The 26949-nt window shown below is 37.7% G+C and overlaps 1 protein-coding gene and 1 pseudogene across 4 annotated transcripts in view; both read left to right on the top strand.

Annotated features, from left to right (window-relative positions):
- The window catches only part of LOC309353232 (ethanolamine-phosphate phospho-lyase pseudogene), a 359600-nt pseudogene that overhangs the window by 282966 nt on the left and 49685 nt on the right, over window positions 1–26949 (top strand). The gene's annotated exons all lie outside the window — the stretch shown is intronic.
- Window positions 1–26949, top strand: part of MPP7 (MAGUK p55 scaffold protein 7) — a 77067-nt gene that overhangs the window by 27290 nt on the left and 22828 nt on the right. For 2 of the 3 annotated variants that reach the window (XM_081882440.1, XM_081882442.1), the window contains exons 3-11: window positions 3481–3599; window positions 13571–13648; window positions 15565–15645; window positions 20198–20329; window positions 22053–22134; window positions 22732–22817; window positions 23304–23378; window positions 23568–23764; window positions 24270–24334. In XM_081882440.1, coding sequence (XP_081738566.1) covers window positions 3481–3599; window positions 13571–13648; window positions 15565–15645; window positions 20198–20329; window positions 22053–22134; window positions 22732–22817; window positions 23304–23378; window positions 23568–23764; window positions 24270–24334 — 915 coding nt within the window. The remainder of the gene's footprint in view (window positions 1–3480; window positions 3600–13570; window positions 13649–15564; window positions 15646–20197; window positions 20330–22052; window positions 22135–22731; window positions 22818–23303; window positions 23379–23567; window positions 23765–24269; window positions 24335–26949) is intronic. The other variant, XM_081882441.1, reaches the window with a different exon arrangement.

Here is a 26949-nt window from a genome sequence, read left to right as displayed (position 1 = left end):
TCAACTTAAGTGGAAGTGAAGTTGGGTGTAATATTATTATTATTATTATTATTTCTTTCTTAATCTTCACTATTTTTGAAGCTCAGGTGTTAAAGACCAGGGTAAATAGCTGCATCTTCAGCATGTGATGGAAATTACATAATGAAGGTGCTAGATGCACCTCTGTGGGAGGGAATTCCACAATTTATAGGCTGCCACAGAGATTGCCCTCTCCTGGACAACCCCCTTGAACTTTGGAGGGCAGTCAAACCACCAAGAAGGCCTCCTCTACTTTTCTTAACACTTGGTGATCGCCTTTCCAATATTTGGTGCCGGAACAAAGCACTTAGTTTTCCTCATGTATTAGAAATTGGAAGTTCAGTTTGAAGACCAAGATGATGTTAATATATGTACAAGTTTATCATTTTGAATCTAAAATAGTACTAGTCTAGTATGAACCGATATTTCCGAATGATGGCCAGATATATAGGTTGTAAAATGTTCAAGGGCTTCATTTTTACACGTGAGTGTTCGTGCACATGCACACACACACACACAAAATAAGTTCCTTAGTAGCAATGAATGGATGCCAAATGAAAATGCAATATTAAGCAGAATTGGCAGTTTCAAAGTTTTTAGCTTTGTTTACTAAATACAGTGGTACCTCGGGTTACATACGCTTCAGGTTACAGACTTCGCTAACCCAGAAATAGTACCTCGGGTTAATAACTTTGCTTCAGGATGAGAACAGAAATCGGGCTCCAGCGGCACAGCGGCAGCAGGAAGCCCCATTAGCTAAAGTGGTGCTTCAGGTTAATAACAGTTTCAGGTTAAGAACAGACCTCCAGAACGAATTAAATACTTAACCTGAGGTACCACTGCACAGGTAAAATGGGGGTGGGGGGAGGTAAAATCAGTGAAAATCACATTCCTGTCCTCATATTAACAAAGGCATTCAATAGATCAACATTTCTTCAGAGAACTGTGTAATCCCTTTTTGAGAACATCTCTAATAACAAAAACAAGCTTCCCTGATCATTTTGTGCAATGTTCAGCTGCAGCATGGTGTTTGGGTGTCTTCTAGAATGCATTTTTCAGTCATGTAGGGCAGCAATGATGTCCAACAGGCCTAGCATATGCACTTTCTGAGTTAAATATGTACATAAGAACATGCCCCAATATTTTCAAAACACAGTAGTTCCAGAGGAGATAAGGCAATAGGTAAAACATGCCTGAAAGTTCAAAACCCGCTCATGTAGCTATTTCAGTCTGCTTTTGAGCTGTAACAGTCCACGTGGTGGGGCGATGCCAGTATTGCTGTAGCTTATATGAATGGAGCAGCAGAGATTATGCAGACACACTAGCAGGAGTGCTGTGTGAACTCCTCTGGTGTATCTGTGCAGCCCTTACTTTCTATAGTTCTACCCTGTTAAGTTAAGCTGCAGCAACATTGGTTTGGGGAAAACCACTCTAGGCTTCACCACACCAGCTGCTGCTTTTTGAGCAAGGACAGAGCATGTGCAAAGCTGTTGAAAACTTGCCACCATCTTGCCTTAAGTGACCACCAAATATCTCTTCACTTTTTCTCTTAACTCTACTAATCTTTTGTGATGAAGGCTCTGGGTCATATTAAGTATAAAAACAAATCAGTAAGAAATGGAAATGGGACTATCCAACAATATTGTTTTAAATAAATGGTTATAATTTTCTACTTACTGTGGAATCCCAAATTGTTGGTTTTTAGAAGTGTTGGGCTAATTTTTCATTCACTTTCTATTCCTGTTTCAGCAGCATAATTTCTCTCTTACAGTCCCATTTTGATAAAGTGTTTAATATTTACATTAAATTTCTTCTTTAAAAATGGGATGGAAAGAGATCTGGATAATACTCCTTAAAACTATGTACCATATTCATTTTGATAAATGTTCAGACAGCCTCTGCTGTATATAAATCTTATAAACTAGGTGCTTTGCTTCTGTTAATCCAACTACTGAACCAAGCCTTTAACTTGTGATCTCTCTGTGTGAGTACAGCCCCTGATACAAGGTGTTGTTTCGTATAAGTTCAATGCTTTTTATACTAGGAAAAATTGTAGTGATTTTAGTGTTACCCTGTTTTTATGTTTAAGAAATACTATAAATGAGAGTAGGTATAAAATAAAGCAAGATTTGAAATATGAACATTGCCTCCCAAAAGCCCATAGAAAATGATGTCTGGAAAGAATGTTTTTTTCCAGCATACTTTAAGTAATGCCAGGAAAGAGGGGAAAACATTAAATCAGTCCCCCAAGGTGCTGTATTTAATTTTAGAAGAGGCATACGATGCCTCCAAAGATCATGCAGTAGCAGTGACTTAAAATATGAGAACGAAGGATATAATCATCACATTGATAGATTACTAAGTAGCTTTACAGAATATGCTTGAATTGAAATTATTTTGGAAAGCTGTTCTTGTGATGCAACAGCCCTTGGTCTGATCATAAACATTTTTACTCAGAAAAGTTCAGTGAAGCTTACTTCCTAGGAAGTCTAGTCAGGATTGCAGCAATAGAATAAAAATCATAGTAGTGTCATACTATGGTGGGTTAGCCAGGAGGTTATCAGTGTTTTCAAAGACTATGGCAGGGAGAGACTTGTGTCGTCTTAACCCCCCCCCCAAAAAAAATCCCACTGGAAAAACTAAACATATGCTATGGATTGATACCTGATCATGCTAGGTTACCTCCTCTGGGAAGGCTGCTGCAAGTCATGTTGCTATGTTTCTTGGACAGCAGCATGATGGATGGTTTTATGCTGTATGCTACTGTGAAAACACTGTGCTACTGTCTGCCCCTGGGAAATTGCTCTGAGATGTGCCACAAATAACTGGGAGCAGCCATTGCTTTAATCCCCGTGGAGAAGCCTGGATAAATCCTATGCATGCACTCTCTCTTTAACAAAATATAACTTAATCGTACAAGGATTTTGCTCAAAGAATTGACTCCTGAATAGCTAGCAATGAAGTATTCATTTCTGTGCATCTATTACACCCAAGATCTTTTTTAAAAAAAAGCAATGTATTGGTGAGAAGTATTTAGAGAAACCACAAACTCTTTTTAATGGACCACCCTATCCATTTTCTGTTCTTATAAGGATGTTTTTCCTATTCATGACTCATTTCACTCTAACATCAAGGGAAATGGAATAACGATTAAGCAAAGGAATGCATGTGTTTCTGGGTTTTGTCCTTTTCCAAAAAGCTTTATGAATTCTTGGTACAGTGTTAAGTAAATATATTGCTATAGAAGCTTTAGCAACTGTTAATAAAGTAAAAAGTACCCTGTTAGTAACTACTTTTTAAACCAAACTTCTGTTTCTGGTTCGTTAATGTTTTGCTGGCTACTTCCAATCCCACTTCTTGCTTAATATAAAATGGTATAGGCTGCAAGGTACACAGGAGGGTTAAGTGAAATTAATGAGATCACCCTTAGCTTTCACTTTGTGTTTTATTTTCACTTTATAGGTTTGTATGAGCTGCTGGCTTCATTGCCAGCCCAGCTGCAGCCACATGTGGACAGCCAGGAAGACCTGACCTTCCTCTGGGATATGTTTGGTGAAAAAAGCCTTCATTCACTGGTAAAGGTAAACCACACTTAAATGTTCATTCTTTTGTAGAAGCGCTTATGGAAAAACATTTTGAGCAGCCTCTAGTAAACCAGGAATCAAACTGTTTCTTTGTGAAAACAAAACAGCCTTGTTTCAACTCAGTGCTTCTGTGAGGGGTGGAAGTTGTTAAAAGGATTCTACCCAAAATACAGAGATGATTTCATTTAATAGTGATGTTTTGGCAGTATACACTAATGTAACAAACATATGATGTTTGCCCTTGTTTAGAATGAGGTAGCACGAAATAGTAGCAGGAAATCTGAGACTCCTTCATGGTCAACATTCAAGGCCTGGAGTTTAGCTTAAACAAACAAATGTTCACAGCAAAAATTAGACGGGATATATTTTTGAGGTAAAAGATGGCAACAGTTCAGTAGCCACATTAATTTAAAATAATTTCCTTTAACAAAGTCAACTGAAATTCTAGTAAGACTCTTTAATTGGCTTGCATCCATTGAAAATTGTGTTCAGCATATAAATATATTCAAGTAGATCATGATAAAATAAACTTGGTAGAGTAATTCATGGATGTGTCCAGAGAAAAATAGTAAATATTCATGTATATAGTACTTTCTAATTTACAAAATACTTTACAGTTTAATGTCCATCATTGCAGTCATGCCACTAGTATTACGATTTCACAGAGAGCTAACATTAAAAGCCACTTGCAAAAGGCAAGTCCTATAATTTGAACTTGTAATACATTGTTGGCTGGGCCTCTGGGTAGGAGAGGAGAGACTGTATGGGAAAGTGGGAAGTACACTGGCTTCCCATTCCAGGAATAAAAGGTTCCTTTCCCAGAGGAAAGGAAAAGGCTTTTATTGAACTCTGTTGCAGTCCCTTAACACATTTGTGGCTGCATTCCCGCCAAAAGAAATGTGCCCATAATCATTTGCAACATCACAAAAATAGGGTGTACTTGGCTTCTGAATCACTACTCGGGTTTTTAGCCTTTGGGCTATTTTACATATGTAGCTGCTTCTCCAAGTTATGGAGATGTCTAGGAGCATTTCCCTCCAACTTCTCCTGGTTGGATGACTCAACCCTATTTTCATCACTTAGAGTGGGGGTAGCCAACATGGAGCTTTCCAGGTATTGTTGGACTCCAGCTTCTATCTCCCCTGCTCAGCATGGCCAATAGTCAAGGGTAATGAGAGCTGTAGTCTATCAATGTTAAAGGGAGCACCAGGCTGGCTATCCCAGACCTAAGGCTAGACTGGGAATGGGGAACTTGTGGCCCTCAGTATGTTAGAATCTAATTACATTTGGAGGGCCACAGAATCTCCCAACTGGACAGATATAATACAATATACAGTATAATATGTAGATAGCATATGAGGCTTACCTGGAAGATAATTGAAAACCTTAGCTTATACAAACTTCAGTGGTTGCTTGCTTTGATTGGAGCATCATGCTGAGAGTCCATGGATTTGTCTAATCCTTTTAAAAATCCTCCTTTGCACCAAACTAGATGACATAAAATGACTAGTTGCAAATGTAAGATTTGGGGGAATGATTTCTTTAGGGACCACAGGAAGGGAGGAGAGATTAAACTCCCTGCTCACTGCCTCCATGATCCCAATAATATCAGACATCTTCCCATGGCTGCTATTTACATTTAAAACAGGTGCATTAAATGCAAAGGTGTAGTTAGCATCTTTGTATTTGCATGTCTAGATTGACTCTAATCCCAGGATATAACCCAATGCCAGTTGAGAAAATAGATGGAATTGAAAATCCTGAACAGCCAAAATGGTGTGTTTTCTTTCAACCAGTGTTATATCTTCTGAATATTATTTTTTAAGGATGTTGTTTAGTTTGGTCTTTTACCTTTATTTATGCAAGTTATGTTACATACACTGAACACAATGTAGTACCTTTTTATCTTAGATTGTGCTACAGTTCCTGCGTTAATTTGACTCTAAGCCAGGGGGCATCCATGCATCTTGGGGCGGCTAATCCCATTAATTATGCATTGTTTGAAGTACTTGGTTTTGTCTGTTCTGAATCTATTGCTATTAACTTCATTGGGGGATATATAGTTTTCTAAACTAAAAAGCCTTAAACTTTGGCCTTTCCTCGTGGGAAAGTTATTCCAATCTCTTGATAATTTTGGCTGTCCTTTTCCAGCTCTTTCGTTGTTCTTTTCGAGATGAAGCAACCAGAATTATAGATAGCATTCCAGATAGAGCCATTATGGTTTCAGTTGCTTTCCTAATTACTTCTGGCATAAAACTAGATTATTATTTTTTATAAATAAAAAACCTACAGTTAAAGTTCTCTACTGTGATGACAGGGTCTCTGTACTGGTTGGCCACTGCTAGTTCTTCTATCATTTTATATGTGAAGTTGGGATTTATTTATTGCTCCAATATGCAACTTAGACATTGGGTAACAAATTAGTAAGTAAGATTGAGCCACCTAATTTTTAGACATCTGGTTGGGGATCTTCACAGTCTGTTTGGGATTTCACCACCTTACATAATTGGGTGTTATCCTCAAATTTGGTCACCTTGCTGCTCTGTTTTGAAGTCCATATAACAAATAACTGAATAACTTACAACATTTTATTAATAAACATCTGACAAGACCACTAGCATTTTCTCTTTTATCTGCTATTTATCCTTTTTCTATCCTAACATAACATAAAATAAAATGTAACAACAGCTAAAGCTGGCCATTTTGAATGATAAAGAAAAGTAGGAGAGAATATTTGTATTAATTAGCAAGAAAACATCAATCTAAAGTGATTTTATAACATATGTTTGGCCAGCAGGACTATGCAAATCAGAGGGACGTGTGACATACTTTCTGGTGATTCCCCGGAATCCATCAGTGGCAGAAATGTTAAAAATCTAGAAAAATATTTTTGGATCAGCTGTAGCTTTAGCCAACTCCCAAGTTGCTGCTGGGAGAGTTCTAAAGAGAAGCAGCAATGCAGCCAAAAAGAAATAGGAATGGAGAATGCTTCATCCTTTAAGGAGAAATGATTTTTCAAAAGGGTAATATGCACATTTTTCAATAGACAGCTACTGATAATATAGAAATCCCAGTTCTTTGATCATGGCTCACTTTTCTTCTCTTAGATATTGTAAACATGGGTTCATCTGAAGGCTAAGCAAAGTCCAACCTTTATATCATTAATACTTGATAGTGAATATGGGCATTGAAAAACTTACTTCTGTGATTCCTCTGAGAACAAAAAGATAAAAGATGACTTTTTAAAAAAGTTTCTTTTGTTCTTGGATGGGGCTGCCAGTGGTTTCCCATTCAAGGGATGGATCAGATTAATTAATACTTGCTTACCTTCTTCAGTGCTGCAGCATCAAGCATTTCTGTGACCTCCAATTTGAATAGAACACTTCCTACTTCCAAAGATATACACTCATTTGCTCTCTGGTTGTTGCCTTCAAAGAATTAGATTGTAACCCTGGAAAGATACTTATACAGTCGTACCTTGATGGACGACCGCCTTGTGAGTCAAACATTTTGGCTCCCAAATGCCGCAAACCTGAAAGTGAGTGTTCTGGTTTGCGACCATTCTTTGGAACCCGAATGTCCGGTGTGGCTTCTGATTGGCTGCAGGAGCTTCCAGCAGCCAATCAGAAGCCGCACCTTGGTTTCCGAATGTTTTAGAAGTCAAACTGACTTCTGGAACAGATTCCATTCAAGCTTCCAAGGTACGACTGTATCGGGGAGTGAAACTGCTCCTGACTTTATGCGTGGGCATAAGAAGATACAGGGAAGTACAAGGACAATTTATTCATTTACAACATGTATAACTTTAGCCAAAAAAGGCTGTCAGAGTAGCTTATGTATCTTTACATCTCTATATCTAGTGCACCACACCATCTTTAAGATACAGACCTCTTCACTTGGTCTATGTTTTGAGTTATAAGTATGTGGCTCTCATGTTTATGTTCTCTTAATTTATAGTTGACATTCTTGTTAACAAAATTTTCTTAACCACAATGTTTTAAAATAGCTACCACTTTGTGGAACATGTTTGCTGTGCAGATGGCACAGTGTCGTTAGAAGTTATCTTCAAACAGAAATCTAATTCAGCTGCCAATTGTGGCATGAGGCTGCAATCCTGTACCTAGTTTTCTGGAAATAAGTAACATTCATATCCATGGAACTTACATTTGAGTCAACTTTTGATATGTTTGCACTGTACGTGTGGTGTCTGTTCTCTGTTTTAACATCTAACAAGGGGCTGAAGAACTGGAAATTGTAAAATCTCTTTGGTGGAATTCTGTATTTTACATGCACATGTTTTTTAATTGTTACGTTTTACACACACACCCCTTTCTGAATGTGATGCAAGAGGCACACCACCTTTTATATGGCCTTATGTTTTTTGAGGAGTTGGCTATGTCTGCCATTGGTGTGTGCCAAATTGCCATTTAAGAAAAAAAATCATCCTGTTTCAAATAGGAATGTTTAAGCACAAAGTTGCTGGATTGAAAATTGTACAAAAATTGTGCATTGTTTTTGAAAGTGAGATACTAGTTAAAATAATTGTAACTACTATTAAGCTGTAGTAAACTACACACACACAGACAAACAAACAAACAGAGAGAGAGACAGAGAGAGAATTTTCAACACACTTTTAGCATTTGGATTGTTTAATTAATTTGGATTAATGTTTATAATATTGCACCTTTGTTCTCCAGTTATGGCCACTTTACAAAACCAGTAGCTCTTGGTTTCACAGATAAAGGACGTTGCACACAAGTATATATTACCTGGGGTCACGAAGAGTCGGACACGACTAAATGACTAAACAACAACAACAACATATATTACCTCCTTCTCTCTCACACACATAATGCATTGCAGCCATGGGTTCACATTTGCTCCTCATTTTCTAATGATTGCTGCTAATGACCAAACATAAATAGCATTGCAATATGAAGCCAATTGTAGATTTCATTGAAATGGAGATTGTAGAAGTAATCTGCTATAGCCTAGAATAAAGGATAACATAATGGGTGTGCTTCAGGCTGCTGTTGAAAGCACCTTTGTGTGCAAGTTTCAAGGTTAAAAAGTCAAATAGAATTCATTTCTAGCTTTGATGCTATGTCAATAATAGTGTGTATGGAAGGAATCAGTGTACTCCAAGAGGGAAGAAGTTTTCAAGCAAATTCATTTTTTTAAAATTAAAAACAACAAAAATATGTTTTTACTAAAGATCTCTTGAGGGATCTCGGGCTTTAAAGGAGACAAGGTTTAGTAATGTTCTGTGTACAGTGCATGTATAAAAATAGGTTTATTGCTAAAGCGTCATGTTCTCATCTCAAATGGAAGAGATTAATTCAGCTTTCGAAATGTCCTGAAGAGTGTACAAGTTCTAAGAAACTTGAGCTTGAAGTGCGCAACAAAACCTCATCCAATTTTGGACATTCTTTCTGCAGTAGCTGAGCAGGGAGTTTGGCTCAAAAAGGGGCAGGGAAATTTATCTTGGAGGAAGGGTGACTTGTTTGGCTTCAAAGTGAATTTCCTCTACCCACTAAGGGGACCTCTTCCTATAAGCAAAGTCATCAAAACCTTTCCTTACTTACTGAACAAAAAAGTACACTTGAATGAAGTCTCTGAAATTTCAAATAATAGTTGCTTTATTGTGTTGTGTGAGGAACAAAGAAGTCAAAGTATAAAGTTGCTTTCAGAAATATCAAAAAAGGAAAGGAAAAGAAACTGTGCGAGGAGTAAGGGGGGTTTATAGCCCATATTTAAACTATTCTGTTCAAATGGGCAAAAGTAGAATGCCTTTCTGCATTATAGTACTTTCCTATTAATTTGGATCTTGAAATATATTCTTTGTCTGGATCTACTGTCGGTAAGTAAAGCGAAAATATTAAAGCAGAAGGCAGAAACAAATAGTAATAAAACTAAATATGCATTTTGCATATTGAAACATGGTACTAAAGTTAATAATTGTTAGTTAATGTTGAAAGTGAAAGGTTAGTACAATTATTTTAATGACCTTTTAACCGCGGCTAACTAGAATTTCAAAGTCGTTTCATACCCTAACTTCAAATCAAGATTAATAGTAAACCTTGGTTAGAATTTACTGTGGTTAAGTTTTGTGCTACCATAAGTTTTAATTACGGTACAGCCTGGTGAAGATTTGGAAGGAGTAGTGGGGAAGGGAGTCGGTGATGCTACGCCTCCTCACAGATCCTTAACCCAGAATCTGCAAACTTTGACTTGCCAAATTACCAGGGATTATTTATGACTCCTCCTTTTCTCCAAGTCCTGTGGCTTGATGTCTGCTGCAAGTGGAGAGTTATTTTTTCTGTCTTAATGATGGGTTTTTATAGATTGCAACACAGTGCAAGGAGTCCCATCACCTATCTGGAGCTGAGATCATTCAGATTTCAAGAATACAACAAGAACAAGGATATACTGATCCATATCAGCAATGTATCTACAAAAGTATATACGAACAGGCAGGAAGGCACAAGACCTGTGACTTCACTAAAAGGCATACAAGGTTTTAAACTGAGCAGGGGAAAAATCTGTTGTCAGAATATGTCAGTGGAGAGAGACAAGGTAGCTCACTAGTTGAGCAGACAAATTTTGAAAGATGCCAGTAGATGCTTCACTTGAGGTTGTTGCTTTGGGGATCCTGACTTATATTTGCTTCAGGAAAATGACCCATACTTTTCTTCTCAATGTCTAGAGGTCTTTAGGCTGAGGATGAAAATGCTTAGCTAGCAACAAAAAGGATTGAAAGTGCTGGTATATGCCTCCCCTCCTTCCAGATGTTATCTAGGGTTGTCTTGAAGATATTGGATCAGCATGTGGAAGCAGTCCTCAAGGTACCTGGTTAATCCAGAAAGTTCAGAATACCAGTTCAACAACCTTGAAAGCTACCATTCCCTCCAGAGATTTTGATTCAAGCTTCAGTTGTGTTGTTTCCCTCTTTACATTACTGCAGAAATACAGCCCTTCCTTTGTTTCCTTGATAAAAGTCTACTCCATACTAGTTCAGGGGTTGCCAACCTGATGCTCACAGGTGTCCTGGCGTTTAAAACCAAATAAAACATAGGCACACATGTTCCAAGAGTGATAAAATCAATGCTACAAACTAAAACAATTAAACCATCCATACGGACTTTAAAGACAATGAAAGAGTTTCATCAGATATAAAATTGATCTTCCATAGAAGACTTGAGTAAACCTCAAGAAAAAAATTCCTTTAAAAAATGTTTTCAGTAAGCACCGAAACATCATCGCTCTAGGCACCTGTCTGATTTCAGCTGGTTATTGATTCCAGAGAACTGGACCTGTAACACTAAGACCTTGTTTCTAGTACAGTGAAACCTCGGTTTTCGAGCGTCCCGGAAGCCGAACAATTCGGAACCTGAACGCCAAAAACACAGAAGTAATTGCTTTCATTTTTGAATGTGCCTTGGAAGTCAAATGGCTTCTGCTGCGTGTTTTTCAATGGATTTTGCCAACTGCCCACTGATCCACGGTTTTTAAATGTTTCAGAAGTCAAACGGTCTTCCAGAACAGATTACGTTTGAAACCCAAGGTTCCACTGTACAGATTAAGTGCACTGTGTTTTTTATAGAACAACTTACCCCGTGTAGCTTTGATGGTATGGTTAATGAAGACATTTTTATGTTTGCTTATTTTGTATAGCCAGGCAGTTGACAGTTTTAAAATACTGTGTTTTATATGTACCTGTCGTGTTTTGTTTTGTTTTGTTTTGTTTTATTATACTACTGTAAACAAAAATGAAAACAGAACAAAGTGCTAATTCCACCACTTCATTCAAGGGATGGCAATAAACAATTACACAAGATGCTAAGATCTGAAGTGTTGATACATCACAAGTACTTTTTATTCTCATTTGTTTATCAGAATGTAATATTTATTAATTATCTTTAGAATTTTCTACAGAGATATTTTATGCATATAGTTTTGACTCTATGTTTATTGAAAATGAATAAATGTGAATTATTATTTTTTCTTTTATATCGCAAGTCCTTAAGTATAAAGTGCTGGTGTAAAATATATAGAAGGCAACAATGGGAAGATGGAAGTGCTGAGTGCTACTATAACTATAATCCCGCAATGACCTATCTGTTGTCCTCACTGGTGGGAGCCAGCTGAATACATTAAGGATGAAATCTTATGTATATATACCTGAGATTAGCTTTCGTAGATTTTCACGGGTACAGGAATGCAGGTTTTGGTGTCCTCGGGTGTCTTCCCGTGTAAAAGTTGGGGTGTCTAGGCGACGTTTCGACGAGGTCTCACTCGTCATCTTCAGGCTGGTGCTTTCGGCTTCTTGTTACTGGAACAGAGCAGGATCTCAGTGTTTGAGTTCCTATAAATACTGTTGAGGGGGTGTGGTGTATAGCCTCCAATGTTCTGGGCAGAGAGGAAGTTCCCAGGCTAGTGTGCCTTTTCTTCTTTTGTTCCTTAATTACTTGAGGGATATCTTGAGTGATTTCTTGAGTGATATCCTGAGTACCACTTAGGTGGGTCATTAGGTGTGGATTAGTTGCTAAAGTCTTTGTGTCTTGACCTCTTGAACTTTGTGAAGAGTTTTTCTGAGAAGATGGCTGTACTGCACTTAGTTGTGCTCTGGCTTGGCTTCGTGTATAGGGGCGAGCTGTGGTTTTGTGGCCTGTGTCAGCCAGATCTGTGTAGGGATTGCAGGGGGGTGCAGCATCGAGATAGAGAAACACCCTCACAACATGAACAAGCGTGACGACACATCCCGCTTGCCAGACATCTGGAAATTAGCCCTCCCCACAAAAACTGACACCAGATCCAGAGGCACACAGAACGCCATCACCAATCAACCACACCAGACCCAAACCCAGACCCTCTCCACAGATAAATTACAGACACCATCCAGTAGCCAAACCATGGTGGCACCTCCGGATGCTGCACCCCCCTGCAATCCCTACACAGATCTGGCTGACACAGGCCACAAAACCACAGCTCGCCCCTATACACGAAGCCAAGCCAGAGCACAGCTAAGTGCAGTACAGCCATCTTCTCAGAAAAACTCTTCACAAAGTTCAAGAGGTCAAGACACAAAGACTTTAGCAACTAATCCACACCTAATGACCCACCTAAGTGGTACTCAGGATATCACTCAAGAAATCACTCAAGATATCCCTCAAGTAATTAAGGAACAAAAGAAGAAAAGGCACACTAGCCTGGGAACTTCCTCTCTGCCCAGAACATTGGAGGCTATACACCACACCCCCTCAACAGTATTTATAGGAACTCAAACACTGAGATCCTGCTCTGTTCCAGTAACAAGAAGCCGAAAGCACCAGCCTGAAGATGACGAGTGAGACCTCGTCGAAACGTCGCCTAGACACCCCAACTTTTACACGGGAAGACACCCGAGGACACCAAAACCTGCATACCTGAGATTAGGCTCCATTGAAAACAGTAGGACTTACTTATGAGTAAACATGCATAGGATTGCACTCTTGTCTTTATGATAAGGAAAAAATTGGGGTTATACAATGAAATTTTGCTTCAGACAGGTAAAGGGAGTACTGTTTCATACAATTGATAATGAATTAATAGATATTGTTGCCTTAAGGTGTGGTGATGGCTACATTTTTGAGTTGGCTTAAAAATGGTTTGGGGCATATGGATTGAAAGAAAAGACGTAAATGATAAGGAAGGAAATATGTGAGAAATATAAATCCAGAAAACCTAAAAGAGGGAAAGGAATAGCAAATGTTTAACTTTTCTGTGGGTTTGTCTACATACTCAACATTTTTTCCATCTGACTTCATACTCTCAGTGCTTCACTAGAAGCTGATGATGAATTATATCTACATGTTCACTGCTAAATGCTTCCGTAAGTTTGTTTCTTTGCAAATGTTTAACTTGCCAACTTATGTTGTCAGACTCTACTTCTACTGCTAAGTAAACTGCTTTCTTCCATTATCTCCTAGATCCATGAAAAACTGCATTACTATGAAAAACAGAGCCCTGTGCCCATGTTGCATGGTGCATCAGCCTTGGCAGATGATGTAAGTGTCCCTGATGAGACCATTGGCACCATATTTCCCCAAACTGTCTGAAAGCAGAGTATAGAATCAGTATATGAATGGGACCGTGTGAGCTGGGTGTGCAAAGGTTTCCAGTGATTTGTCATCACAGGATTGCTAATGTTGTTTTGATTTTTATTAGACATGTTTCTTTTATAATAACACAGCATCTAGATAGACTCTTGTTCAGCCTTGGTACCACAAAAGAAAAATGGCAGGTTAGAAGTCTACATTGAAGGTGAAGCTGTTAGCTTCTGGTGTGTTATGAGAGTCATAGTCAAGAGGAATGTTTTCTAAAAATAAAGATAAATGATATAGCTGAAGTGCTGACAGAATAAGAAAAATGACTGATAATACTAAAAGAAATGAGGCTTATGAAAGATATAGGAAGGGGTTGTCAGAAAATAGCTGTTTAAAAAAGAAGCAGAGATTTATATATATTAAAGCTTTCCAAATTACTTTCATAACTAAAAACTAAAATCTAGACGGGTTGGCATTGATAGAGTATTTAATTTCCTGCTACTATAATTTTTATTAATAAAAATCAAGCCTGCCTTTTCTGCATTATATGGTGAATTCTACAGCCCTGATGAATTGTGTGCACACCTGTATAAACTATGACAGAGCTTGAGGTAGGCAGAATAAAAAGCAAGTTAAACTGATTTAAGTGAAACCCATGCATGCTTGACACAGTGGGAGCACACTCAAGGGCAATATTTGGTACAGTACAGGTTTTTTTTGTAAACAATATATAGAGAATACATTGATGGTTTGTGTGGTTGCCCATTGTAATTTCTTGTAGGTAACGGCACTCTAAAAAATTATTTGACAATAATCATACACAGAATTGCTTCAGGCCAGAAGAGGTATACACACAATTTTGCAGATTCACTTTCATTGTTGCTGGAAGTTCCATCATTGTGAGGTGTTGCAAAATTCAGAACAAGAATGTTTCAAACTGAGAGACTCCCTCCCGAGAACTTAAAATATACCCTGTCCTTGTTTCCTTTATTCAAAAGCAGGGATGGAGAACCTGTAGACCTCCAGATGATTTTAGAATCCAACTACCATCACCCCCAGCCAGCATGACTAGTGGTCAGGAATGAAGGCAATCATAGCCCAGCAACATCTGGAGGGTTAGATTCCCCATCTCTGTTTTAATCCTGTAGCAGGCATAACATGTTAAGCCTAAAACTAATTTTCAGATGAGTTGAGTAATCCTGCCATTCGATTAACCTGTTGTATTTTCAGGGTAGTGTTTTGTGATATAGCCCATATATGATTGGGTTTCTTATTGAAGGTGATCTTTCAGCCTTTTAAATGCTTTTATATCTGGTAACCTAATACAAGCCATGTTCCTGTGATTAACTTCTCTGACATTTAACAAGCTAGTTGTCCTGTGTATGTAAACATGATAAAGTTGAGAATACTAGCACTATATGGGCACTCTGCTTCCTTATCCCAGCCCTAAACAGAATAGCTACTGTGGCGATTTGGAAGCAATGTGGATTTCTCCACTTCATTCAGAAGCTGTTTTTTATAGACAGTGTCAATGGTTGATCCAGTCATTTTTACAAGCAGCCCTTTGTCTGCACGCAAAGGACCATTCACTCAGATGAAGTGCAGGGATTTGCCCTCATTGCTATAAATCAGAATGTGATCTGGGTGTGCGGGTGCCAGATATGATTACTTTAGTCAAACTCAGTTGAAAGACCTGGCCAGAATTTAGCATAAGGGCCAGAAAATGAAGAGTAATGATTGATAGTCTGTTTTTCTTCATGCTGAACACACTGGAAAGTAATAACCTTGAACAGGATTGATTCCTGGTTGTCACTGACACGCTGAGTAAAACAATGCTCTTGCTAATGTTCTTTGTGTCACTTCAATCCCCTTTGCAGCTGGCTGAAGAGCTGCAGAGCAAACCACTAAACGGTGAGATCAGAGAATTGTTGAAACTACTGTCAAAACCCAATCTCAAGGTGAGGATGTGTTGCTTGCACCTGTTGAAATGAACACACGGTTGCTTCGCTCAGCTTTCAAAGTCTGCTAAGGATTTTGCTGTATATTTATTGAGTCCATGTGGATATGCAAAACTGCAGGATTTCCTTAAGTAGTTTAAAAAGGGTTCTACCACACATTATGGTTAGTTATTGATATTTGCAAAACAATTGTAGTGTTTGAGTGCAATTGGATATTCTGGTGGAAAAAAATGAAGTCTGTGTTGCTTCATCAGCAGATAATCATACCTTGCATCTAAGCTGGCCTTTGGGGGAGTGCTAAGTCAAAGCAACTTCACATTTTTGTTGCATGACAAATATGCCAAGAAGAAATATTTTGCTTGTTACCATTGTCTGCAAGAAGCAGATAGCAGCAGACTACATAGTTACAGGTAGCCTCCACTTGCTTGTATTTGTAACTAATTCCATTAAGACACATTTTGCGCTTCTTCCTGTCCCTTGTTACTCTCTGTTTGGCTTTTTTTCTGTAGGAGTGCAGAAACAAGGAGTGCTGGCAAACCGCTGTGGCACTCTTGGGAGAGAAAGTAAAATGGCATAAACAGTTGTACAGATCTAACATTGCCTGAATATGAAGGCAAGACATATGCTGCGTATAATACCTTAAAGCAGTCTCTCTTCCATACAGTTTTCTATCGTAATGTACACACACACACAAACCCCAACAACTGGGGAAACAGCCAAGTTCTTCCATTCAATAAATTTATACTGATTAAAGATATACCTCTGTTAAATTTCAGTGTAAATTGTGCCAAGTTTAATTTTGTTTTAAAGCAAATTCCTTCTCAGTTACCACTCTGAATAGATTTAATGAACATTTTAATAAAGCACCAAAGCTACTTTGCATATCAAATTCCATATATTCCTCAAAGGACTGTGTGCTGATATTACTTGCACCTGCCATTTCTAAGAATGGGGCAACTCTTACAACCACTGCAGTCGCAGAGATAGCTGCTGCAGGCTGTATCCCAGTAGAAGCTGGTTTACACAGAAGCCATTCCATACAATCCTGTGCATACTTCCATGGAAAGAAAATGCAGTTGTTTTGCATGTATGAGGCAGCCAGAAGCTGAACTGAGTCTCCTTCTTTAAGAATTGTCACAATAGGGTCAGCAGAGACACACAGAGGTGTATTTGGCAGCTACTGCACAGTGTAGAACTCTTTGTTGCCTGGAGCCAGACAGTAAGACTTTTGGCTTTTGATAGGTAGAAATAGAGAGGGTGCAGTTCTATTGCCTCTGTAAATTGCAGTTATTTATCCTGAAATCACTTGCTAGGAGTTGCAGATAAACATATTTCCAAAGGCCCTTTATCCTCTTGCAACTTATCACCCTGGGATATTTATCTAAATTAATTGCCTTAATGTCTTAAACAGTGTTTGGGGTGGAAGCAAGTTAATTGGGCAAATTGTTGGGAAATGTATTGGGGGAGTATTTTTGTGTGCCCTAAGTGAATCCTGGGTAATCAATATGAACTGGGATTAAAATTCCAAATAAACCATACCTTCACAGAATGACATCTAAGCCAAAGAATCTAGTGGATTTCAAAATACATGCCATCCTTTGCTGGATGAGCTTCATGGTTAATTACAAGTTTTTGCTCCAAGCCAGGAAAATACTATTACACTATTGGCTTGTCTCCCCCTCAGTGGTTTCTTTTTGGCTTCAGTGGATTCATAAGAAACTTTGGGTAGATTATTATAAGCATTAATTACAGGCCAAAGCAGAATGTTCCATGACATATTTGTTAATCATACCCTTATTTGAAACAAAGATATTACACTTTCATAGGAAGCAACTAAAATAGAAACATTATTCGTGTAAAATACACTTTGGCTGTACTGCTTAATACCAAAGAAGCCTATGGCCCTGATGCAGTAGTTGGCAAGGATAGAGGTGATCACAGTTTAACCTGCTGCAAAACCAATTATTTGTGGTTGCTGAGCTCATACGCAAAGTCTATTGAAATGCTTGTGGATTTCTGGATCTGGATGTTAATGAGGCTGGTGCATACCTGCCTGGAGGTTGTCACGAGTGTCGATAAAGTGGAAGTTGCATTGGTCTTCCCAGGATCAGTGGTCTGCTAGTGGGAGAACTGCTCCTGCCTTTGATTAGCTTTGCACTTCAGCTCCTTAAGTGTTCTGCCATTATATATAAAAAGATGTTGTATGAAATGACGTACACTGTTTTGACCTGTCTCAGTTTGGTATATGAATTGCCATTTGTGGAGTAAAACATAAGCTTCTTATGTCATATTTATTTATACATAAATAACTGGGTACTCATGGTGTGTCAGGTTGCTATGAGTGAATTTGAAAATCTGCGCACATAAATCGAGCAACAGATCTGTCTCTTTGAAAACTGTAAAGCCAGAAAACAACAAATCAAATATCTATCTCAGATCACTCAGGAAGGAAAAAGAAAATGACATAATTTTCCTCTTGGATGTTTTATTTTAAAAAATTAACCCTGAACTATGTACAGATCATTTAGATGGAGCAGCAAAAATGATGTTCCCTTTATTGCAACATTTATATCTGTTACAGATTCAGGTGTCCTTTTTATTTTATATAATATCATAATTGCAGATACAATTTGCATACAACCAGAGCAAAACAACTACAAGTAACCAAAATGCTTGTTTTCTCCTTGAAGCAATTTACAAGCCTGCAGAAATTTTCTGACTAGAGATCATGGCAGCATATATGTCTGCTTCCGCTGTGAATGGCTCTACAATGTCATTGTTTAGGGTTTTGTTTTGTTTTATAAAATGGAACCTGATAATGAAAGGACAAAGGGATTCTATCAGATGCAGTTGTCCCATTAGCACAATGGCCTCTACCTGTGCAACAGGGCTGCTCCCCCTCCCCCTTCAAATCTGAGAACCCTCAGAGCAGCTTGGGGTTGGGGAGAAGAGAGAAAGAGGGGAAGTCTTCCTGCACAGACAGAGATCCTTGTGCTTCGGGGATAATTTCATTGGACGCTACCCAAAGCTCCTGATGATTGAAAAACTCATTTTTATCCTTCTGAAAGAATGGAAAACTGAATTAGTAAAATGGTGGCAAGAGGTGCAGTCGGGAAGAATTTTAAACAGATGGCATGAAGTGTGAACTTTAAGAATAGCTAGACAATCCAAAGTATATCCTTAGGTTACTAGCCCTGAGCAGGAGGAAGCAGGAGTGTAAGAAGGCAAAAAGTCACTACTTTTGTGTTGACCATCTCTGTATGACTAACAGTTCTGACTGGTGGATGTAAAACGTTCAAAATATTTTCAGGATGGGAAATTGCCTTTTTTTTTTGTTACAGGAAGTTACATGCAACAATAAAACTGAAATAGTTAAGGAGAAAATAGCCTAATATGATTTCAAATAATATATATACAAATATAAATATGCAGCTGAGTTACACTAGTGGCATTTTAATACCCCTAATCAGTATTCTTTTGACAGTATCAGGAGCAAGTAATAGCATTGGAGTGGAGTTATTGTGATCAACCCCACTTTGTAAACTTCTGAATTAGAATTAGGAACAGGCATTTTAAATGTTTCAGAGAATTGTAGAGTTTGGAAGGGACAATAAGGGTCTTCTAGTCCAACCCCCTGCAGTGCTGGAATCCTTTGCCCAAAAGTGGGGCTTGAACCTATTACCATGAGATTAAGAGTCTCGTGCTCTACCAACTGCATTATTCTTCTTTACAGAGCTATGCATTGTGAAATGATAAATGATCAATGCTTTAATCTGAAAAATATTGTACCACATCTAGACATGGCAAGGTTTCTCAGTACTCATCTCCAGACTCATCATGTCTAAGAATTTAGTTGAACATCAATATTTATGTTTAGGTAGTATAGGAATTTGAATCATACCTCCTTTAAAGTTCTAAATATGGAACATGTTTATATTAATGAATCATACACATAGAATTGTAGCTAAAACAAAATAACTTTTCCAGAGCTGCCTGTGTGAATATGATCTTACTTTTAGATTGTGAAACTGGAAATGTAGAAGATTTTCCAATAGCATCCTCTGATGTAAAGACAAGTTGTAAGGTACACAGAGTCTTTGTTCATGGAAAGAAAATGAAAAGATTAAAGACTTCAGCTTGCATGGGATAACTTCCTCTTTATTCATGCCTAAGGAATTTACAATTGTATTATAGTTTTGCCAACTTTAATAAAAGGTGTCCTCCAAACCAAATGAAGGAAAAGATGTAACAAATATTCTTTTGCTCTCTCCCTGCTATGTTCAAACAGTTTCAGAGTGTGTTTCCACTTTCTTTTCAAATAGGTGTAGCTTACTCCAATAGTAACTTACGCAGACAAGTACTTCACTACTGTACTGTTCACACTTCCAGTTAAGAAAGAAAGTACTGTCCATAGGCTGAGACAAGAACGTAGCACCAGACAAATGGTCAGATGTGAGCCCTGCAATAGTAATAGCAAAACTGCATAAGTGGTAAACTTCCATTTTATCAAGGTCCAATTGTGAATTGGGGTTTTTTATGATTTTTTTTTCAGGCTTTGCTTTCTGTGCATGATACTGTGGCCCAAAAGAACTACGACCCAGTGCTGCCTCCCATGCCTGATGATATTGATGATGATGAAGACTCTGTGAAAATAATCAGGCTAGTGAAAAATAGAGAACCGCTGGTAAGTTGTTGTTTTTTAAAAACCCCAATAACAATAAAATCATACCTGACACTCAAAAATATGAGCCGGTGTCATTGCACAGTTGTGCACAAATTATACACTAATAAGGGGGACTTTGAAATAACATTTCTGCATGTTGGAGGAAAGGCTATGAGTGTCTCTTGGAATGGGGTAGGAAATGTAGGAAATTGATGAGGTACTAATAAATATGAGTGGTGCACAAAATTTGTGCTCCATTGTGACCAGCAACCTTTTCATTGACACTGAGCTGAGCAGACATATTGGTAAGGCAGCTACGGCATTGGCTTGCCTCTCCAGAAGGGTATGGGAAAATGCAATGCAATGGCTAATACCAAGATTAAGATTGACCATGCTTACATATTAAGCATGCTGCTTTATCGAAGTGAGTTGTGGTCAACTTATACCCTTCCAGGAGCGATGCCTCAACACTTTCCAAATACGCTGCATCAGGATGATTTTGGACATCACATGGCAGGACAGAATCTCGAACAAAGATGTACTCTTCCAGGCCCCAATTCCCATTATGTTCACACTTCTGTCTCAGTGATATCAACCCTGGCTTGGTCATGACCACAGAATGGAAGATGGCAGGCTCCCAAGGATGTGCTTTATGGGGAGCTGGCTTTATGCACCAGGTCCATTGGCAAATCAGCTCTGCCATATAAAGATGTCTGCAAATGTGACATGAAGGCTGGCAATTTTGTGTGGGAATCCCTTGCAGACAACTGCAGTGCCTGGAGACAGGCAGTCAGGATGTGTATGCACAGCAGTGACCAGAGGAAGAATGACCACCAGGCAGTAGAAATTATTGCAGTTCAGAGATATATTCCAGCAGCTAGGGGAAAGCACTTCAGCAAGGCTGGTTAGGTATATGGTCTGGGGAGAGAGGTGTGACCTGGGAAGAGTTCAGAAGGATATATAGGGAGGCCTGGAGGGCTGCATTGGGTCTCTGAACCTGATATTCCCCACCCCTGGCTTTCTGGCTCTCTGGGCTGATAGGAGATCAGATTAGATTTAGATTTCAAAGTTCAGTTTCCATTTCAACCCATCTCTATGCCACAAATCACTGCAGAGAAAGCTTGGTGGTGGTAATTTGTAGTGTGAATGAAAGTAGTAACTCATTCCTGTAGGCTTCCACACCAGCCATCTCCTACATATGTCTTTGTTCATGCTGCTGCACTTGTCTTGTACCTGTTTTATAATTGTAAAAACAGTTACCGTAATGTAAGAAATATTCCACTTTTTAAAAACACTGAATCCTTCACCATGTGTTTTCCAAAGCAGTACTGAAATGTAGAATGGTTTTCAGGTCACTTAATTTTGCTTGGTGAAACTATCAAAGATTCCCCAAGATGCCTTAGTCCAAATAGCAATTACTGTGTTCTAAAAAGGGATGTTCTTTTAAGCACAGATAATGTGGGAGATGTGGAAAACTCCTCTGAATGTAGTCTTTTAAAACAAAAACAAAATCTGGCCTCTTGCAGTCTTCTATATGTAGTGTTAATGTTTTCATTGTTCAGTACTCGAACACCTCACAAATACTTTAACACCCAGGGAATAGAGGGGTCCTGATAACTTCATTTGTAAAGACAGGAATCTCAAATATAGTTACCTTCTTCAAGTTACTGAAAGGTTGCTGGTAGAAAACTGTTCAGTGTAGCCCAGCATTAAATCATAATAATGTTTCAATTTATTTTTAAAGGGAGCTACTATTAAAAGGGATGAACAGACTGGAGCTGTTGTTGTGGCTCGAATAATGCGTGGAGGTGCTGCAGATAGAAGTGGTAAGAATGTTTAAAAGTGTGATTGCTGGGATGTGATGGCCAGCCTAGTGCTTCAAATGAATTCTAAATTGCTTGGTAAAAGTAGGTAATTGCATCCAGAAACCTTTTTGTGGTTTCTGCCATGTATATTATGTTAGATTATTGTGATAGGATCTCTGATAGGATTTTGGTATTATGGATGCAATTTAGCAGTTTGAAAATTATCTCATTAGTGAAATACATTTAGAAACTCAGCAAGAAGGAAGGTATCAAATCAGCCTCTCTGTATCGCAGTTTCACAGTTGAGCACTTCTGTGCACTAAGCATTTATATTCTCTCCTGTAACAAAGATTCTCTGGGCAGAAAGATTAAAAACAATCACATTACAATAAAACTATAGTAATGTTAAAATAAACAACTACAAACACAATTCTCTTTTGCCTTCCCAAAGAGAGAGAGACAGAAAGAAAGACCTTGCTATAAAATTGCATTTGGGTAGAAGAGAAGTAGAAATCTGTTGTGCTTTGAGAAGTAGGAATGACCATGACTTGAAACAGTGTTAGATATGCACAATTGTATTGAACTTTAAAATGGTTATTAAACAAATATGCTCCACAGGTCTCATTCATGTTGGCGATGAACTTAAGGAAGTTAATGGAATTCCTGTAGATGATAAAAAACCAGAAGAAATTATACAAATTCTGGTAGGTTACAAATGGAATAATTTAAGGTAGTTGATGATGAGCTTATGGGTTGTGTTACAACCCCTGGCACATGATGGAGACAGGAGCAAAGAACTCTGGGAGGCAGGCACAGTCCTCAGTTTTTTCCTCCTGCCTGACTTGGCCTTTCTTCTTGCATTGGTTATTTTTATATCCTTTATTTCTTGGTTCATTAACTCTTTGATAGATCAAGAGAGGCTATTCACTTCTTTATTTTATGGTTTTGTTTTTTAAAATCCATAACAATTTATACACCACTTGATTGTAAACACTCTGTTAACAAACTTTTGCATAAATTATCAGAACGTGTCTGTTTTTAGGACAAAAGAGAATATCGTAGCACAGCCTATTATAAAGAGGTACTCGGATGTTAACTAGCACTTCAAGTTACATTAGCTCTACCTTCCTTATTGTTTTTCTTTAACTTGTACTGAATGCTTTAATAATTTGTTTTTGACATCCTTTTAGTCCCAGTCGCAAGGAGCCATTACATTTAAAATTATACCCAGTATCAAAGAAGAAACTGCATCTAAAGAAGGAAAGGTAAGAGGTCCTTTACTCAGAAAAAGGGACTTACTGAGATTGCTGGCTGAAATATATTTTGTACCCATATGTAAATGTGTTTTACAATTGTATTTTTACACATGTTGTTTGTATGCCAATAAGCAATAAAAACGGAGACTGGGGGTTGTAATAAGACATTTAATTACAAATAAGGCCGCCTTCTTCCAGATCTTCATGAAAGCTCTGTTTGACTATGATCCCACTGAGGATAAAGCAATTCCCTGTAAAGAAGCTGGACTTCCTTTCAGAAAAGGTGATATTCTTCAGATCATGAGCCAGGATGATGCAACTTGGTGGCAAGCCAAGCTTGAAGGTAATGCCAATCCCAGGGCAGGCTTAATTCCTTCAAAGCATTTCCAAGAAAGGTGAGCAGTTTCTCATTTCTCTGATACTTAAAATGTGATCAGTATATCTTTGATATAATTGTTATGCCTGCACTTATGGATTATAAGGTCAATAAACTTTCAAGTTTTGTCCTATGGTAAAATGTCTGAACTTTGTAAGTTGTTGCCCAAGTAGTTTGGTTTTCTTTAGTTGTCTATTCACATTAATAATGACAAAACCGTATAGAATATTTGTGATCCACCTTGGAAAGGAAAAACATATGGAAAATAGTACTTTGGTATCTGTATCTTTATTGATGTACTATGCATGAATAACAACTGCAGATGTGTTTGGAGAACATAAAAAACCCTTCTAGGATTTAATTTCATAGACTTGTGAGTAGACTGTATTGTTTAGGAATATGTCTTCTAAAAATCAGGATACTTTGGAAAAGACTGATATGGAGTGTTAATCTCAAAATAGCTATGAAAATTATAAAGAGTTTTGCTTCTCTTCCCTTCCCCCTTCCCCCAAATCATTTTATAGGAGGCTTGCACTAAGAAGATCAGATGTACAGGTTCAGCCCTTGAAAGTTTCCAATAGAAAATCATGTAAGTCTGTTTAAAAATCATACTCCTTTGTTCACACAAATATGGCTTGTATCAGCTCTTTTTAAGATATGGCACTGGTATCTTCAGATATATCAGCAGGCCAAAACCTGTGATGCTGTAGGAATGGGATTTTCGTTAAAGAAAATGGCTTACCCCCCTTCCGACATCAATACTTATGCAAAACCTATTCCCTACAGTGAATAAAATAATAAATATGCCAATCTCTAATTATTGGAAGGGCATTCTTAATGACTCACTTGGTATTTAAATACTACACAAAGGGGACACATGTAAAGCCAGTGCTTTTTTCAGGCTCAACCATCTACTTTTGAAGCCTAGTCCAACAATATCTGGAGGTTGTGTGAAGCTGCTTTGGAGTATGTTTTTAGAACATACCAATAAATATCAGGCTGATATATGATCTATTACCACTCATATGCTTATCAAATTTTCTGTCAGCTTTTCTTATTAGAACAGAATTGGACTTATAAGAAGTGGCATATATAAGGCATATGTTTTAAAATATAGCAAGAATTTTCTAGCAAGTACTTTTTCTGTGTGCCTAATTAGAATTATATCAAAAGCAAATGATGTGAAAGCACAGTATCTCTCATCATGGACTAAAAATAGCATGTTTGAAGGTTTCAGAGTTCTAGTTTTTTTAAAAAAACACAGTAGTTCATTCTTCTATAAAACAAAGACATTACTCTAAACCAAATCATTTTATTGGTGTACTTGAAGTTGGACAGCAAGATGATGAGCCACTTTCTGTGAGGTTTTGGAAAATTAATATAAAATGGTTGCATGGAATTATGTGTGTGTGTTGCAGGTCAGGAGCATGGAGAAGCAGTCATTTATATTTGTGAACTAGCTCTATTTCTGACATAGGATAGCACTGGACTACATTTGCATGAAATTGGTGATATTTGTTATATGGTGTAACTTATGCACGTGTCCTTAAACTTGTCATTCATTTTATGTAATATGTCTTCAAAAGAGAGCATGAACCATCAGTAATTAAAATCAGTTAGACTAATACTGGCCAAAACACCTTCTATCCAACAGAACCATGATTTTTACCATGGTAGTTTGCTTTTATATTTAAGCTGTATCACATGTGTTCTCATTCATATGACTAATAATAATTTAATATTGTTAATCCATAATTAGCATTGTGTAATGGACGGGGTGGTTAATCTCTGAAAGACCTGGTTAAGTGTATAACCAAAATAAAATAGTAATTTTGATATTAAATATAAACTGAATTATATACTTTTTAAAATTTTCACTAAGTGTGAGAGAAGAAATATTTAATCACTGTCAAATATATTTATATAGTTCAATATCAATATCATGTGATTTAGTATGGTGTGCATTCAAGCAAGATGCAACCTATTTTCTAATTTTGAGAATTAATTGTGCACAATTCAAATTTTTATGTGGCGCCCAAACACTGAAAGTAAAACTCATTTTGTCAAATTCTACACTGTAACTCCTTATAACACTATATATGGAGCTGCTGTGCATTGTGATGCAGGCAAGTGACTGAACTGAATGACTCCTACTTTCCCCCAAATATACTGGATAGAGTTATGCATCTGTTGTGCATAGCAAATGGCAAACATTTAGAACCTTGTCGCAAAGCAGTTGCATGTTCAACTAATAATGAAACAGATCCTTGAGATCAATCATCAGTTGTGTTCCAATTTACTTTCAAGTAATTTGTGTTACTTCTTCAGCCCAGTTCCTTTGTCAGTTTCCTTTCTGTGCATCTTACAACCATATTTATTTTGCATTCTTAATTTTTTATTTATCCATTCTAACCAAACTTGCCTTTCCATCTTAGAAAAATATATAAGAAAGTGGAACCACAATTATTATTATTTGTAATGTGGCATGCTCCTGTTCAGTACACACATGTACACAGCCTTTTTTCCTCCACCCCCAGTCAGCCAAGATTTTGTTTCAGTCACATTTTAGTAATTTTGTATTGTATATTGTTTTAAATCTACTGTTTCTTTTATTTTAATCTTGTCAAGTTGAGATTTTCAATAGAAAGTGACTGAATATTCATTAACATAATATTGCTCATTGAGCATGCTCAGTCTTCAGTGTGTTGTTTCTTGGCTATTTCCTTCCATAATGCCCCCCCCCATCTCCATTTTGTGCTGTTTTAGCTGTATAAGGGCTTGATAGCTAAGAACTGAGATGGCTAACAGTATTTATAATTCATGCCAAATATAAGTAGGCTACGCTATGGAACTGAAATGTTGGATACTTTGGTTCACATCAAAGTAGCAGGGACCCGCATCAGTGACTAATAATTATGCAACTTCATGGATTGTGGTCCATGCAGAAAGCTTTCCTGTTGATGTAGCCTCCAAAGGGGTCCAAGCATGCCAGTGGAAATCTTGTCTCTCCTTGTGAATGCGAGGAGCTTTCATGGTGATGATCTGGCCAAGTTTTGTGTTAACAGATCCCACACACTGCTCACTTCATAAATGCAACACCCTTAACAGTTCAGGTGGGAAAATTTATCCTCATTGAAAAAATAAATTCTGAAGGAGGCTTTTCTTACCCAGTAAGCATTTGTCCTCTTCTTCATTTCTTTCTCA

This window comes from Podarcis melisellensis (genome assembly GCF_964234715.1).
Source record: "Podarcis melisellensis genome assembly, chromosome: 12".
NCBI lineage: Eukaryota > Metazoa > Chordata > Lepidosauria > Squamata > Lacertidae > Podarcis > Podarcis melisellensis.
The sequence above is the reverse complement of the archived record's forward strand: the minus strand, read 5'-3'. Positions and strand labels throughout refer to the sequence as shown.